Consider the following 16,027-nt stretch of genomic DNA (forward strand, 5'->3'; position numbering starts at 1 on the left):
ACATATCTCGGGTTCGAGTACCGGGACCGTCCCCAATCGTAATTGAACCTGTACGTACACCCATTACCACCGTTCATAGCGGTTCATAAACCATAGAAAACTTATTTTCAATATTATAAACATTAATTATTATAGTTTCATACATTACATACTTTGCAGTAATGAATATAAAACCATATGCATAACATTTAGTACCTCTAATTACCTTCTATATACATATTTTTCATAAAATAAATAATTATATATTCATAAAAAGTTATAAACATGCAAATACATAAATGTAAAGTATTCTAAGTACTTGCTAATTTATTCATATTATGCAAATTAGTTCTTAATTACATGCAAATTAATTAACGCCCGAGGGCACTAATTGTCCTTGGCGCGGTCAGATACTACTAACAATTATTCACTTTATACTTAAAATCCTAAACGATAAATTGTAATAGGCAATGTAGCCAAGACATAGCAAGAGTATGGTCAAAGTAGTAAATAATCTAACCTTTGTATTTGTCATATTGTCGCGATATGCCATAGAATGAGAGAATGAATGTGAGATCGAGTGAAAGAGGGCAAGATGTAATGTGTATTTATCTGTGCTTTAATATATATGTATATTCAGAAACACCGTAGTATATGTAACGTCATTTCAGGTATTTAAAATCAAATCCTCCTAGGTTTATTCTCGGTAACTCCGACTGTTAGGCACTTATCCTGACCGTATTATATTTCATGTAATGTTTAGTTCGCCCAGCAGGTGAGGCGAGCGATTCTTCGTTGTTGCGGTGTTAAGCTCAGCTCAGTTGAGTCAGTTGAGTTAATTAGTTTATTTATTAAATTAGCAGCCCGTGACAAACGATTTAAAAAAAAAACTACACTAATTTTTCTCAACTATGAAGAATTACACATATTTAAAATTACTTCCATAATATTGAAGGGAATCCATTCCTGGATTCAATTCAGTCCTTCCTTCGTGGTGGGGGGGGAGGAGGGGTGCAAGGGCATTGCCCTGAATATGTGTATATATTTAAACATAGATTCCAAGAGGTTATCAAAATCTGGGTTCTAGGAGGGTGCAAAGCTGAACACTTCAATTCCGGAGATCCCAGATTCAAAACTCACGGTTAGTAATCGTGACAGGCTTTTCGTCCCATTTTGCATCGGTTCATCATTCATTCTCATCGTGGCGATTAACCCCCAAGGTAGAAAGGCAACGTAACATAACCCAGAAAGAAAAGATGAAAGCCTTTAAAACTTTTCTAGTCGTCTTTGCATGCATCGAGGGAAACTATGTATTTTAGTTTTTGACAAAATTTGTTTCACAGCCACGTCATGCACTGACGGGGCTACTCGGAAGCCGAAGCACAGTTTGTGGACTAAGAACCATCGAGTATCGAACCTGTGACCCCTTGAGTGCAACTCGAATACATTAACCAGTGTGCAAATTAAGGGGGGGGGTGCAGGGGATTTACCCCGCACAAAACATTATATCCCAGGAAAGAGAAAATGATTTGTATCCCTGCCGGGAATGTTTTTACCCCCCTTAAAGAAAATGAGATTGAAATTACAAAGTGCACCAATCCTTAACCACGTAAGAAACAGAATCGTGTCTATTAATGATGCAGTCATCAAAGATTTATCTGCCGAAAAGTGTGCAGCTTTGTGGATTAACGGATACCATTCTCCAACTGACCAACCTTTCCCCACGTGGTAACGCGTAAACGATAATGATTTAGAGCCCGGATTTTGGGCAAAATGCCTATTCGTTTCCGACGCTGGTAGACAAAAATTGAACACAAAAGTACACCGATCCGAAGGTTCTTAACATTCTGAACAATACCTTATGATGCCTTTTTTTTTGCCTATTACACCTTACGCTGCCTTTTTCAAACATTTTTGCCTTTCTTTGCCTCTTTTGTCATTCCGACAAGGTATTTTTTAAAATTATATTTCTCTTCTTCTATTTGATTTCGTTTTTCAATAACCCATGTTATTCAAATTATTATGTGTAAATACATTTTTAAAGATTTAAGAAGAATTTAAGTCCTTCTCTTCAATTTTTAATGCCTCTTCTTCAATTTATACTGCCTCTTTTTGAAACTTGACTGCCTTTTTTTCGACATACACTGCCTCTTTTTTTTCTTCTTCAATTTTTCGTTGCCTTTTTGCCTGCCATTTTCAATATTTTTCAGTGCCTGAACATCCGGGCTCTTGATGACAATTTGAATGAACGTTCCAGATGAACAGCTCTAGCACGGAGTGATCTCGGCGGTGGTCCATCCAGCAGCTTTCTCCAGCCGTCCAGAAGATCCATCCAGTGCCTTCCCCTCGACAGAGAGCGCGTCGATTGTTACAACAGCGAGAGCGAGGGAGGGTTACTGCAGTCGCCAAAGGGACGCAACTAAATATGATTGATTAAATTGTTGTTTTAAGTCCACTTTATGCACAGAAAGGCTAATCGGGACTGGACCTACAGTTTAAAGTGGGATCCGAACCACTATGTATCGAACTCGGCAGCGTATTTACAAACCTTATAGTGCTGCAGAAGCTCCAGCGATATGTGGCTTCTGATTGGCTGTCATTCCGGAAGTTAATGCAGTGTTTCTTCAAGGTAACGCTAGATGGCAGGGTTGAAACTGACAGTGTAGATTTCAGAGATCCATCCCAACAAAATAGAAAACCTCTTCAAACTGAGGTTAATTTTTTAGCACATTAATGCTTTGAAAGAGAGGCAATCAGAACTCTTCTTGAAGTGAATGGATTTCTTATTTAAAGTCACATCAGTGCAAACATTGTAACTACTTATGCACCGTCCCATTTATTGTATATTTTCTATGTCACGTCCACGGTTGATTATACAGAAATGGAATTATTTAGTATATTCCAAGATATGAAATTTCTCCTTTAACGCAGTAAGCACTTCATATAATTGTAACAAGCGCATTCAGAGGTATCAACATTATTTTTTTCGATGGCCTCATACTGATTTTTTAATTCAATATTTCTTAGCATAATTTCAACAATTTGATTACAAATTTTATTGCTAAATAGTCACGAGTCTGATCTTTCCATACTTATCCTGTAAACAGTCAAACAAGGAATGACGGACAAGGAACATAAACACTTCCGGTGCGCACAGCCAATAAGAAAGCGTTATAAAGCTGTGGTTCTACAGCACTGGAGGGTGTGTAAATACGCAACCCGGCACCCCTTGATTACAAGGCAACGACGCTACCACTGCGCCATCGGGGAGGCCCTAACGCAGCAGCTAAATAGAAAGGACAGTTCGGCCGACCCACGGGTACTATCACAGATACCCTTATCTGTTTATCTGTGGTACTATTTTGAATTGCATATCAAAACTGATGATAATGTTATAACTCGACAGGATTTTTATGTAATTCACAATTTTATCATCTTTCCCTGCCTTTGATGTTCTTTTTTTAGGAATACTGGGCCACAGAAGAGGGGGTTATGACCCCCCACCAACCTTGTGTATTGAAATAAGTTCACATTCAATGCCTACTTTATTATTATTTTTTAATTTTGGGGTGCCCTTTTAAGTGCCTTTCCTTATTTTATAGAGCCCTTTTAAGTGCCCATCTTCACCATTTTGGTGCCTTTTTGCCTGCCTATTTGAGAGATATTTAGTGCCTATAAATCCGCACCCCAGTAACTGCATATGAAGAGAAGGCGAGTTGGCAGAGCAAAGCAGTGCTCGCTGCTGCAAACGACTGGGAGCTGCACTCGCGAGTCGTTCACTTGTTTTCGTTCGCTAGGTCCAGAGATTAGCGGAACAGAGTATACATCTATGTCCACCTTCATATATACCCAAGCACAATGGTAAGTCGCCTCTTTACTATAGTTCAAAACCGTTTAATCAACACATTTCCTATGTTTTAATTAATTGTGACAAGAAGACGAAATTGGAACGTACAGTCATCGGCCAAAAAAATGGGACACCTGTATCCTCAAATACTCGCTTCCCTGTAATGCGTTGTGCGTGTTGTCTAACTCCCAGGCGATTAGCCAACTTTAATAGCAACTTTTCAATAGGAAGTTCAGCCATTGCCGTTGACTGTACTGTAAACCGGAATCACATTTAAATTAACAATTATGTGTGTGTGTGTATATATATACATAATTATTAATTTAAAATATATTTTTCTTCTTCTATTTCTATATTACAGAAATATATGTAAGTGTATTAACTATGTATCTATTATATGGGCTCTGTAATTAGGCATGTACCTGTTGAGTTCAATAAATAAATTATCAACCGTTGAAAATATATTATACATTCTTTTTTCATCGTATATAATGATTAATGTTCCATACATAAGAACTACCATATAAGCCATTTATAGACTCTTTCTATCTGTAAATTTACCATTTTTAGTCGGTTTCTCAGTCTTTATACACGGAAGAAAGAATTATTGAACAGTATGATATTTCAGATGGTGTCTTTACCCCTTGAATGTTCGCAACCCAAACACCCAGAAGAGCTTGGCGTGGTTGCCGAATGTTAGGATATTTAACATTTACGCCTCCATCTTCACATTGACATAGGAGGTGGAATCACATCCAAATACAGACTGAAAACGACGCTCTTTTGTTTGAAGACAGGGAGATAGAAATATGGCGGAGTTGCGCAGTACAGCTTGTTATTGTTTTCATATTTATGAAGAAATTATTTCTTCTCACTTGTGAGGTTGAATATGTAGGTTATATCCTCCTTAGTAAATTTAAAAATTGCAATCTTGTGTGATTCAATGTCTCACAATGTTCAAAATAGCTGTTACAAGTTGAAATATGAAGGTATGGTCGCACCCATTATGCATTCGAAGCTTCGGAACGAGTCACAACTCTCGAAGCAGCCAATCAACGAAGCGAGCCGCTGACGTCAACTCAACCCAGAACCTATAGCTAAGCACCCTGCTTAGGCTCTTAACGCCCACTAGGCTCGCTAGACAGACTCGCGTAATCTGCTGGAGATGTTCCGAAAGTAATTCGACTCTAAAAGAGTCACGTTTCCGGTCTGGTGCTGGATGTCTGTGGGAGAAATGTTGCAAGAACTACTTTTCGTGGCTGTACTAAAATAATGCATCGTAAATACTTGAGAGCAGACAAGAATGGCAATAAAGAAAGATAATGTTGTACTTACATTGTTCCCTTAGGAACTGTCATGTTGAGGTTGCACAGAACAACGTTAGGATTCTTCTTCGAGCCATAGTGCTTGAAGGCCCTCCTTACGCACACCGCCTGCTGCCTGCGGGTCCACACCGTCGAGTGGCGCGGCTGCAGCTGCCCCTGGTGGTCGACGGGCCCCTGGGGCTGCCCCTGGCCCTCTTCCATCGTGGACTCTCTGCGAAGGACACACAAGAACATGAGTTGATTACAAACACTTCCTTACACGTAAGTTCAACGAAAAAATATAAAACAGAAAAAAACAAATTTAAAATACCTATATGCGAAGAAATAAAAATGCTACAGTATTGTTAATACGTGACCTACATAAGAACCCGTGCCGTGGCCAATGGGGGTTTGGTGGGGGTCATACCCCCATCCCCTTTGTCCTGGCATTCCTAAAAAGGAATAATGTCAAAGGTAGGAAAAGATTGTAAAATGAGGGCTGACTATTTTAAAAAAAACTTATTTTGAACTGCACACTTTCCTCGCTAAATACTATAATGGATTGTCTCGTGGTAAGAGATGGGAGATATGATTTCCCTCACTCTTACACAAAGCAGTTAACAACAATGTTCAAGTGTAACAGACACTAACACAAATGGTTCCCATTTCCAAATCTAAGTGAAATTCGGATTTTGTTTTAAGTATACTTTCTGCTCAGAAACGCTAATCGGAATTGGATGTACAGTTTAAACTGAGAGCTGAACCACTGTGCAATATGTCTCCTCCGGGATGAAACCCGGGACTCCTGAAGTACAAGGCGAGAGCGTTATTACTACGCCATCGGGAAGACCCATGCTATTTCCAAATCACTCACGGAAGATCCATCTTTCAGCATAAAAAATATGAGTGTTCTTATGGGTTATTCTCTTCAGTAAAAAAAAAATCTTCCGTATATAAATAAATGAACAGTAGCTTTCTTCTAGGAAAAAAAGAACTTTATAAAAAATACCAAAATTTGCAGAGAAATTTGAAGAAATAATAGGTCTAACACAGATTTTACTTTTTCGTCGTGTAATTTATTTCTCCAACGTGGTTATAATTAAAAAAAATAATGTGGTTTGGGAACAACCATGAACAATCATTACCCTTTCATTATCTAACCTGTAAAATTATTACAGTAGCACAGCCAATGGTCAACGTTGTCATGAAAATTTTCATATTTTCTATATTTTTTGGAACATGTACAATTTCATATTAAATCTAAACCTTTCTTGCTCTTCCCTCGTTAGCCTTATTTTCATTAAATAAATCCTAGTATTTTTGTAAATTTGTGTTTTGTAAGCGGCCAATGCTTCTGGGATCTTGTGATCACGATTTCCGTGATGAAGTGAACATTTGTGTGCAAAAAGGATAATTTTAATCCTAGGAAAGGGAAAGTGTGTTCGTCGGTTTTCGCAACATCGATTCGAACCGTGACACCTCCTAACCGAGCACCCTTGATTACAAGACCATATCCCCAACCACTAGACTATCGGAGAGCCCCTTCCTGCTGACGTACGTGTAGCCCCATTCGCAAACTGTCCACTTGACACTCCGCAGTGATTTTCCGTGTGTCTGGAATGCGTGGCATGGAAACGTTCTGCCGACTGATCACATTTTCTGTCGCAATCTCTTACGACTGCAAATCGTCGCGCGGCCACTCGTCAAAGTCGTCCAAACAACGGCTGCGACTGGGTAACAGGAACTCGCAGGCGTCGACCACGGAACGCCAGGAATGCTAACAAAGCCCCTTGCATTATGTTTCCTTCCACGAAATCAACAACGCGCATCGGATGATTCTTGGGAACATACGTTCTCTTTATTTACTTAACAAAGCTTACATGTTCGTCCATGTCATTTGTATTTCCAACGTCCATATTGCACTTATTCTTGTTATTAGCAATTATATATATATACAGTTTAAGTGGTGTGGTTAGTACAAGCCATCATAAAACCAGAAATCCAAGGTTCGAATTCTAGACTAGACAAGGAAATTATTTTCAATTGGTTCTGTCATCTGCATCACTTTTACTCACTCATCTCCATAAACCACGAAAGGTTGAAAGCAGTTATAAAGTGATATTAGGAAGCCTTGCCTCAAAGCACATTGTGATTCGTTAAAATAATTGATTGAATTGTTGTTATAAGTCCACTTTATGCACTGACTGGGCCTACAGTTTAAAGTGGGGTCCGAACCATTGTGACATGTGTCTCCACCGGGTATCGAACCCGGGACCCCTTGATTACAAAGCGACAACGTTAAACTTGAAAATTGTTGGTATTTTAACCACCACGTATTATCATAAGATCTGTGTTCAATACAAGTTATGTCAAACTTGATATCTTTTTTGTATTTATTTTTCTAGCTACTGCAGGAATGCGAAAATAAATTGGCCTTTCTTTCTAACTTAACACGTATACCTATTGGAGCCTATGACTCGTGATGATAATAATAATGATACATCCAAAAATTAAGCATTTTAAAATTCCAACACTAGTGCTTGGTTACGTTGATTACAGAAAAGATTATTTTATAAATTATTGGACTTAATTGATTCTCCTCTCCTGTCAGCAAGATTGAGTTCAAATCCCGGTGGGACACGTAGGCCAATATTCTAAGTATTGATGCCTTGTAATCAATTAATATATTAAAATTATTTTACCGCAAGCAGGCCAAGCCAAATGGTTTTTGAAGGAAATGAAAATGATCAGTTGGAAAACTGGATCAAATTTCCCGCCACTATGGAAAAAATCGATTTTGTTTCCTTGCAATATTTACGTATTTATTTATTCCTTGTTTTGGATGGTGAAGTTAAGGCACAACCCATTTCTTCCACTTAACCATCTCTACTTTACATTTTATAAATTGATTTTTATAGCTAACTGTTTGTGAAATATATAAAAACTAAGAACATCAAGATACCAAAAAAAGAGAAAAAAACATTCAAAAAGAAATGTTATCAGAGGAAGATAATAGTTCATAGAGTTTAACTCAACTGTTAGAAGTGCGCTATCTACGAATCATTCCCTTGTAGCAGCAGAGTTCATAATGAACAGGCACAGGGAAATCCACGTGCAAGGACATCCAGGAAATGAAAACCAAATTTCCGTTCTGTTATATTCCGCATTTATAAATTAAATTCCTTACGTGCAATCACGAACGGACCTGAACGTGCTGTGACCCCAAGATATCACGAAATCCGCTTCTGTTGCCCCAACAATGGAATTAACGTGCTGAAGGTGACACAAGCAGCCTCGTTGCTATGGACATTGCCGGAAAAGAAATTTCGCAATGAAAACAGGAAAAATTCAGATGAGCATAATGCAATACACAAATGGTTAGGACGTAGGGTAGATTGCAAATATAATGTTCGTGTGTGCTTTATGTGCCCTGGATGTGAACTTAACACCGAGCCTCTAGTTTTTCTCATTACACGCTTTGTACTAATTGAAGCATAGCTATATTACATATAAAATATTTGCTTGATTTGATGCTTTAATGGCCGCGTGCACCAACGCCGATTATTTCGAAGTTCAGATGAACGAGGTCAATTTTAATCCACTCTAAATAAACTTGGTTTAAAGATTTGCATTGCACCAACGAAAAACGACGTTCAGGAGATTCCGTTCAACTGATCCGAGATTAATTTGTAAGGCTATACCTGATTGGTTGGCTAAAACAAGAACCCCATAGAGTAATGTGATGTGTTAAAGTATCAACATGTAGGAGAAGAAAATAATTCGGGCTGCAAATCTGAATTTGAGAGATGTACTAATCAAGCTTGTCGACGAGCACAAGGATATTGTAGAGTGTAAAGAAATAATAATATTAAAAAAGAACTGACGGCACAGGATAAATGGATAAGGAGAAAGCATGGAACCTTCTTCTACGGGACTTCAATGCCTTACGAAATGCATTCGATTTTGAGAGAACAACGCCGAACAATAAATATATATTATTATTATTATTATTATTATTGTACTGTGTTATGTATTTGAATTTTTCATTTTCTAATTCTTATATATTTATATTGTCGTGTCGTGTAAATAGCCAGTAACATGTATTTTCGTAAATTAATACATTCATATTTCCAACACCATCGTAACTTTGCTCTGTTCTAATTTACCTTGCACTTGCACGTAATATATGACATTTATATATGTTTTGTGTTCTGGGATAGAAAGTATAGTATTTAGAAACATTACCACTTTGCACCACAGAACCACAAATTATTATTATTATTTTGGCAGTTTTTAGTTTACACAATTCTCGAATTATCAGCATTGTACATCCAACATCTCTAGCGTTTGCAAGCCCTCGATATCACTTTCCGCTCTTTTTATATTAAAAAACAAGTGCCTGCAGTCGAAGCGTCAGTATTGTGAACCAGGATCAGCCACCAAAACGGTGGCGAATGGCCGATCAGAAGATAAACTCGTTTTGATGTTCCTAGATCGCGCTCAAGTGTTGAACAGTCATCGTGCAATGGAATTTTCCAATGATCCGAGTTTAAAATTTGACCTTCGTTCGTGCACACGGCCATAAGTCCATTTTATGCACAGAAAGGCTAATCCGGACTTGACTTACAGTTTAAAGTGGGATCCGACCCCGAGATACGGTTTCACCTTGCATGGACGATACAATAGAAATTTTAAATTATCCTACTGCTGTTTTCAACATTGTGAAACAAAACAGGGAGTTTCGATGATTTTGCAAAGTGCAGTGTTATTTTTTTTTTACTGGTCAATGAAATTTGACAATGGACACACAAGCCAGAAACCCTTGTTTAATATTTATTATTCTACAATGCCAATAGGATTTCAAGCTAAAGCAACTGTTCTTTAGAGAGACTTACAAGTTCATTTACTCCATCTTGAACAGAATATCACTTTTATCCCACATTGCAGACGTTCCTCAACAAGTAACAAGTTACAATTGCAAAGTGGATCCAGTCCGCTCAGCCATTGGTGGCCTTTGCTAAGAAGCCTTGCGTAAGCCAGTCTTCCTTTCCGCGTTCTAGACCTCTGAAGATTATTTCCAGAAGGCGTCCCCTGGCCCTTCAACACAAGGCCATCCTCTCTCATACGACGTGTAATTTGTTCCGGAGATTTGGTTCCTTGCTCCTTTGCAAGAATGTACGAGATGAACATAGGAAGTGCATCCGTCATTTGAATTTGCTGTTTACAAGAGTACCTGCTGCATTCGGGATTAAGAAATACATTTTATCAGTACAAGAAGCAAGGAATATGCGAGACTCCTTTCTTAGGAAACCAAAGCCTTCATTCACTCTTGCACGATGCTTTTTTTTTTTCATTCCCTTCACACTCATAGAACCTCCCCGTTGGCGTAGTTGAAACGATTATAATTTTAATTGTCAACATGCATCAATTTCTGCAAGTGATATTAGCCAGTCGTGTATGCCAAGGGACATCTTGCCAGACCATTTGACGGATGAGCGCGCATCCGCCACCTACCTGTCACGTGTCCTAACATAAACACCCGACTGTTTGCTCTACACTTTCTACCCTGTCATTACCTGATAATGACTAGCAACACCGAGGACAGTCAGAAGAAGGAATGTTCGCAGAAACAACTTAATAACACAATGTTGAGACACTCGCAGCATTTATACACAACTCTAAGCCTTCTGATGGAAGAAACTCATCTGGCGACATTCTGTTTCGTCACCTGACACGAAGGTGTCTGCGTTTACCGACCTTGGGTTGCAAAACCACGAAATGATCTTACACGAACGACGCGTCGAAGATTAGTGGAGCATATTCAGAAAATGAGGAAATTACGAACAATTGAGAATTACGGAATGATGAAACCGTTAGGAGGCAATTCAGAGAATGCTAAAAATTATGAACACTGTAGAAAAACATTTACAGAACGACAAAAAATTAAAGAAAAGATTTACAGAATTATTAAAAAGATAGCAGCACCTACACTATGACGAAATCAATAGAAGGAAATTTAATGATTAAGGTGGGGGAAAATAGAAATTTTATGGAATGATGAAAACCGTTAGGAGGCAATTCAGAGAATGCTAAAAATTATGAACACTGTAGAAAAACATTTACAGAACGACAAAAAATTAAAGAAAAGATTTACAGAATTATTAAAAAGATAGCAGCACCTACACTATGACGAAATCAATAGAAGGAAATTTAATGATTAAGGTGGGGGAAAATAGAAAATTTATGGAATGATGAAAACTTTTGAGAAATATTACAGAATGATTATTTTTTTAAAATACAGGATGGAAATATACAGAATGATGAAAACAGAAGAGAGAAAATTTGCAAAATTACTAAAAAGGAGAAAATTGATCAATGATGAGAGCATTACAGAATTTTAAGAAAGTTGGAAAAATACTGAATGATGAAAACAAAGAAGTAAATTTCCACATAAGCAAAATTGATGCTCATGGAAGATGGATTAATATCAATACATTTGCGAAAACGATAGCACAATTAGTATTTCGCAATTAGGATGAGCTTCTGGGTTCTGTATCCACTGAAAGCACAATTCAACGGTTTAAACAAGTTTATCAAATTTTAGCTAACTAACATTTCTCAAAGAATCGACAGGACAGGACAGGAGTAATCATGGTGGGTTTGCATTTTTGTTGAAGTTTAGGCAACACATATGGCCTGCCTTCTAGTTTTGTTATTTGTGAACTTTTCCCACACCTTGGTTTGCTTTGTTTTCATATTTTCCTCTTTCACACTATTGTCATGCTAATTGAACATTTAACATTGTATCACAGTGTTCGAGATATATTATACTAGAATTAGGCTAAGTAGCTGGACCTTATCATTTCTACTTTAGTAGTTTGACATATTTATACATGTACACATATATTTGTATTTCTATTTCCGCTGACCTAAATAGTTTACCCAATTTATTTGTTGTATATTGAACCTGGTATTGCGACTGTCGCCTATCTGAGAACTATTGTACAGCGAAGACGCTGCTTGACGTTTGGTGCTTTGCTCTGATTGACTATTCCATTGTCTCCAATTTTGTTCCCTCTGTAATTTGTTGTTAATTTCTATCTAATTTAGGCGATTCTGTGATTTACCGTTTGAATCGAAAGAGAGAGAGAACAATTTAAATACGGCAAAAAGTAACCTGCGCAGTGCGTTGGTAACTGATGAAAGTGGAGGAGGAAGGGTTGATTGTCAAAGAACCAGACGGAACAATGACGTGAAAGGAGTTATTCGCTAGGTGTAGTAGCTCCTGAGATAGGAACGGCGTTAGTTGCAAGCAATCCCTGACTTATCATCGCTGCTTGGCGCTGATTGACCCCCGACCGAGGCGTCGCAAGTGGTATATGTGTGTCAGGAAACGCTCTGTCCCCGATTCGGATGTCCCTAGGTTGATTCCTAATGAGGAACGGGCGCAGCGAAACTGCCTCCAAAAAAAACCTGCCCTGAGGCGACGGAAATTTCGACACATCTCTTGTCTTGCGTGTCTGCTTTGCATAACAGCAAGTGGAGCAAATGCACGCTCGGAATGAAACTGAAAAGGTGCTTACACTTTCCCAGTTCTTTCTATTTCTGTCCCCTTGCCCTTTCACATAGGGACAATCTGTCACGCTTTAGGGCATTCCCGATGGCGGATTGGTAACATTGTCGTCTTGTAATCAAGGGGTCCCTTTTTCGATCCCCAATGTGGACATAGCACAGTGGCTTCATTCCCAATTTAAACTGTACTCCAATCCCATTAGCCTATACTAACTTATTTGTTCAGTGGTTTTCACACCCTGCTACGTCGACAGGGGTCACGTGTTCGAATCCCGGCTTGGGCATGGTTGTTTTTTGTGAGTGTCCCATCATCATATCATCACTCATCCTTATCTTCGCTATTAGCCAAAAGTGGCAGAAAAGCGAATTAAAATATACCAAATTGGCAACAGTTTCATACATCGGAGACACATTTCTTCATTTTTACAGAAGAAACTACTTACGGAAATGAGTTTCTCTAAGGTTTCCAACGTTAGTCGAGGTATTTTTTTTCATCGTGGTATCTGACCGGGAAATCATGTCAGTGTTTCCAACCTTCCTTTTTTTTAACTATGCTTGCCTAACCTAACCAAACCTTTCCGGAATGGTTCGTGGGGCTATCCGTCAGCTACCCGTGCACAATGTACAATTTGCACACGTGACGAACACGATAGTAGGTATTTTTCGGTGAAGAAGGTTGGAAACACTGATATTCGAAAACAAAAGAAGCGATATCATTCGCAAAGTAAGCAATATCGCACCGTTACGTGCATTCGGCAGCACTTAGAAAAATGTGTTCTTTTATTAGAAAAAGTGTTTGTTTTCGTGTAAAAAGCATAATGACACCTTGAACTATGTTCCGCAATACACAATTGGTAAGTACGAATTATGCGAAACACAAAATATCCGATTGTAATGTGTCTCCGATCTATGAAACTGGTACCTACCAAATCAATGAATCAAGCAATTCTTGTTTTATTTTAGGAATTACGTTTTCAATTACCTGTCAGATTATCTTGTTTCTTTAATATAGATTCATAGTTTATCAGTCCGTGTCATACAAGAGAAACCGCTAGGCAGAAATATATTTATATATCGTGTACATCATTGGTCTTCAAGCCCTTGAGCTAATTCCCACATTTGAAAATACATGACGAGCTACCAAGTGTGGATTCAATTTTTCACGCTCCTTTGTTGGTTTATAAAAACTTTAAGATATAGTCATTTTTTACAGCACTAAGACGCCATGGACCTTGGGTGAGAATCTCGGCATGAACATGTGAGTGCCCCTTCATCAATTTCATCATATCATCACAAATCCTCATCGCCGCCATTAGCCAAAAGTGACAGAAAAGCGACACTAAATAACCAAAATCAAATCAATTCACATCAAAGTATTATTTTAAATTTCTCTGCAACGTACAGAGGTTGTCGTTTCTTAAAGAGAGTACAAAACCTAAATACTTTCCTTGCAAATACAGTAAAATGTAAATACTTGCCCCTAATCATTATCATCTTGCTTCTTATCATGTTAATGATAAGAATGGGACTTACTCTCATCCACAATATTTATTAGGTTGGGTGAATAGGTTGTCACAGATATTGGAACGCGTTGTACAGATGTCCACCTATCAGCAAAAGCATATCTTTCTGCCAAAGTTTTACTCAAATATTGCCGCTCTTATCGACCGTGTATTCTAACCAAACCCCTCACGAGCTTCTGGAAATGACCCCGCAAGCTACCGGTTTGCGATCGACAGTTTGGCGATCCCTGGTATACATTATTGTCTAAAGGTAAAAAAAAAAGGTAAAGTGTTCCCCTGTGCATAGCACCACGCCATGAAGGCGTATAGGGGGTGTGGGGGTAACGCCTCACACTTTCTTGATCCGGTCGTGAGTGGGGGTGATGTGATCAGCATCACGCCCCTGACCGCCTTTACCCCCCAGGGTTTCCCCCAGGTACCCATGTTATTCGACGCTGGGTAGGCGCCGGGGCCGCTTCCACCGTTAGAAAAGTTCCCGGATTTGAACTATACTCTATTTTTGTCACCTACACACACATATACGTATAACAGTGACGTATACTGGGTTCAAAACCTGGACTATCTCACCATATCATAGTGTTCGAATGGACAAAAAATTGCTGGGGGGGGGGACTTGTTTTGTTCATTGATCGATTTTTTTTGAAAATTTCAGAGGGTAATTTCCCCGTCATATGTCACCGTTTTGCCGTTTTCTGCACTAGTTTCGCTCCAAAATTCCCCGTTCCTGGGAAAATTACAGCAGGGAAAAATGGGTTTGCAACACTGATGCTAGAAGTTCTGTCATGTTTCAACGCACACGGTACCCTCCTGCATCGTCTTGCAAATTCAAGGAAAGTGGCAAGGTTTCCAACTCCTAAGAAACTCAGGTTCATTTTCTTATTGAACTGAACCATTTTATGCACATATTCTGACATTGTTCTCCTCCTGTGCTTTGGTCTCTGAGAGTGGGCTTTGCAGATAGCTTAGATAGCCCTGAATATACGCCCCTGACGTATAATTTTCTAATTAACTATTACGCTATTACACCTTACCTAGTTCATATGGTTTTTACTGCTGCAAAATGAGTATTGGTTATCGAATAAGGAGGCAATCTGATGTGTAAGACTATGCTACTCTTTTCTATTTAGTGAATACGCTTTCCTTGTCAAAAAACATCCAGAAAATTACGTTCCTCTTCTCAGTTTGCGATATAAGAAGAGGTTCACAATATTCAAGTACATTTATAACCAACTCATAACACTAGAAAACGCAGCGTACTTACTCTGTTTGTTTCCAATCTGAGATCCTAAATCCGTTTCACGATTATCGATTCGACTATCCTTAGTGTCCCTTTAGAACTTCACAGAATTCCCAGCATATGTTGCAAACGAACTTTTACGAACACTGCTTACTACTGAACGTACCTTAAGGTTGGGAAACATTCCATCTGACACGATATTCACGCGCAGCCTTCGCCAACAATATAGGACTGTCCGAAAGCAAATACATGATCATCCGGGGGGTCAAACGGATGTTCCATTGATAATGGCCATCCACAAAAGCATTGCGTGCAGCGTACAAAGCATATTTGCTCAATGCTTTTCCTATTTATTTATATGTTTTTAAAAACTTTCCTCCCAGTTTCCAGGCATGTACTGACTACAACCTATATTACTGACAGACGCATTAAGGATTTTTAGAAGCCGCGTTTACGACACCAGATGTACATATTTTGTATGTGGAAACGTACATAACAAGAGCTCCATATACCGTTTGGATCTGAAACCTTCAATCGATTCGCGCCAGTTGTGCATTTATTTCAA

At 38.6% G+C, this 16,027-nt stretch overlaps 1 protein-coding gene across 9 annotated transcripts in view; it reads right to left on the reverse strand.

Moving 5' to 3' along the window:
• snu (ABC-type transporter snustorr) overlaps positions 1–16,027 on the reverse strand; it is a 490,105-nt gene that overhangs the window by 89,222 nt on the left and 384,856 nt on the right. For 8 of the 9 annotated variants that reach the window (XM_083114471.1, XM_083114472.1, XM_083114475.1 and 5 more), the window contains exon 2: positions 5,162–5,362. In XM_083114471.1, coding sequence (XP_082970597.1) covers positions 5,162–5,362 — 201 coding nt within the window. Of the gene's footprint in view, positions 1–5,161; positions 5,363–15,486; positions 15,612–16,027 lie in introns of those variants that run through there. The other variant, XM_083114474.1, reaches the window with a different exon arrangement.

The sequence above is a fragment of the Lepisma saccharinum genome, chromosome 29 (genome assembly GCF_977018435.1).
Source record: "Lepisma saccharinum chromosome 29, izLepSacc3.1, whole genome shotgun sequence".
NCBI lineage: Eukaryota > Metazoa > Arthropoda > Insecta > Zygentoma > Lepismatidae > Lepisma > Lepisma saccharinum.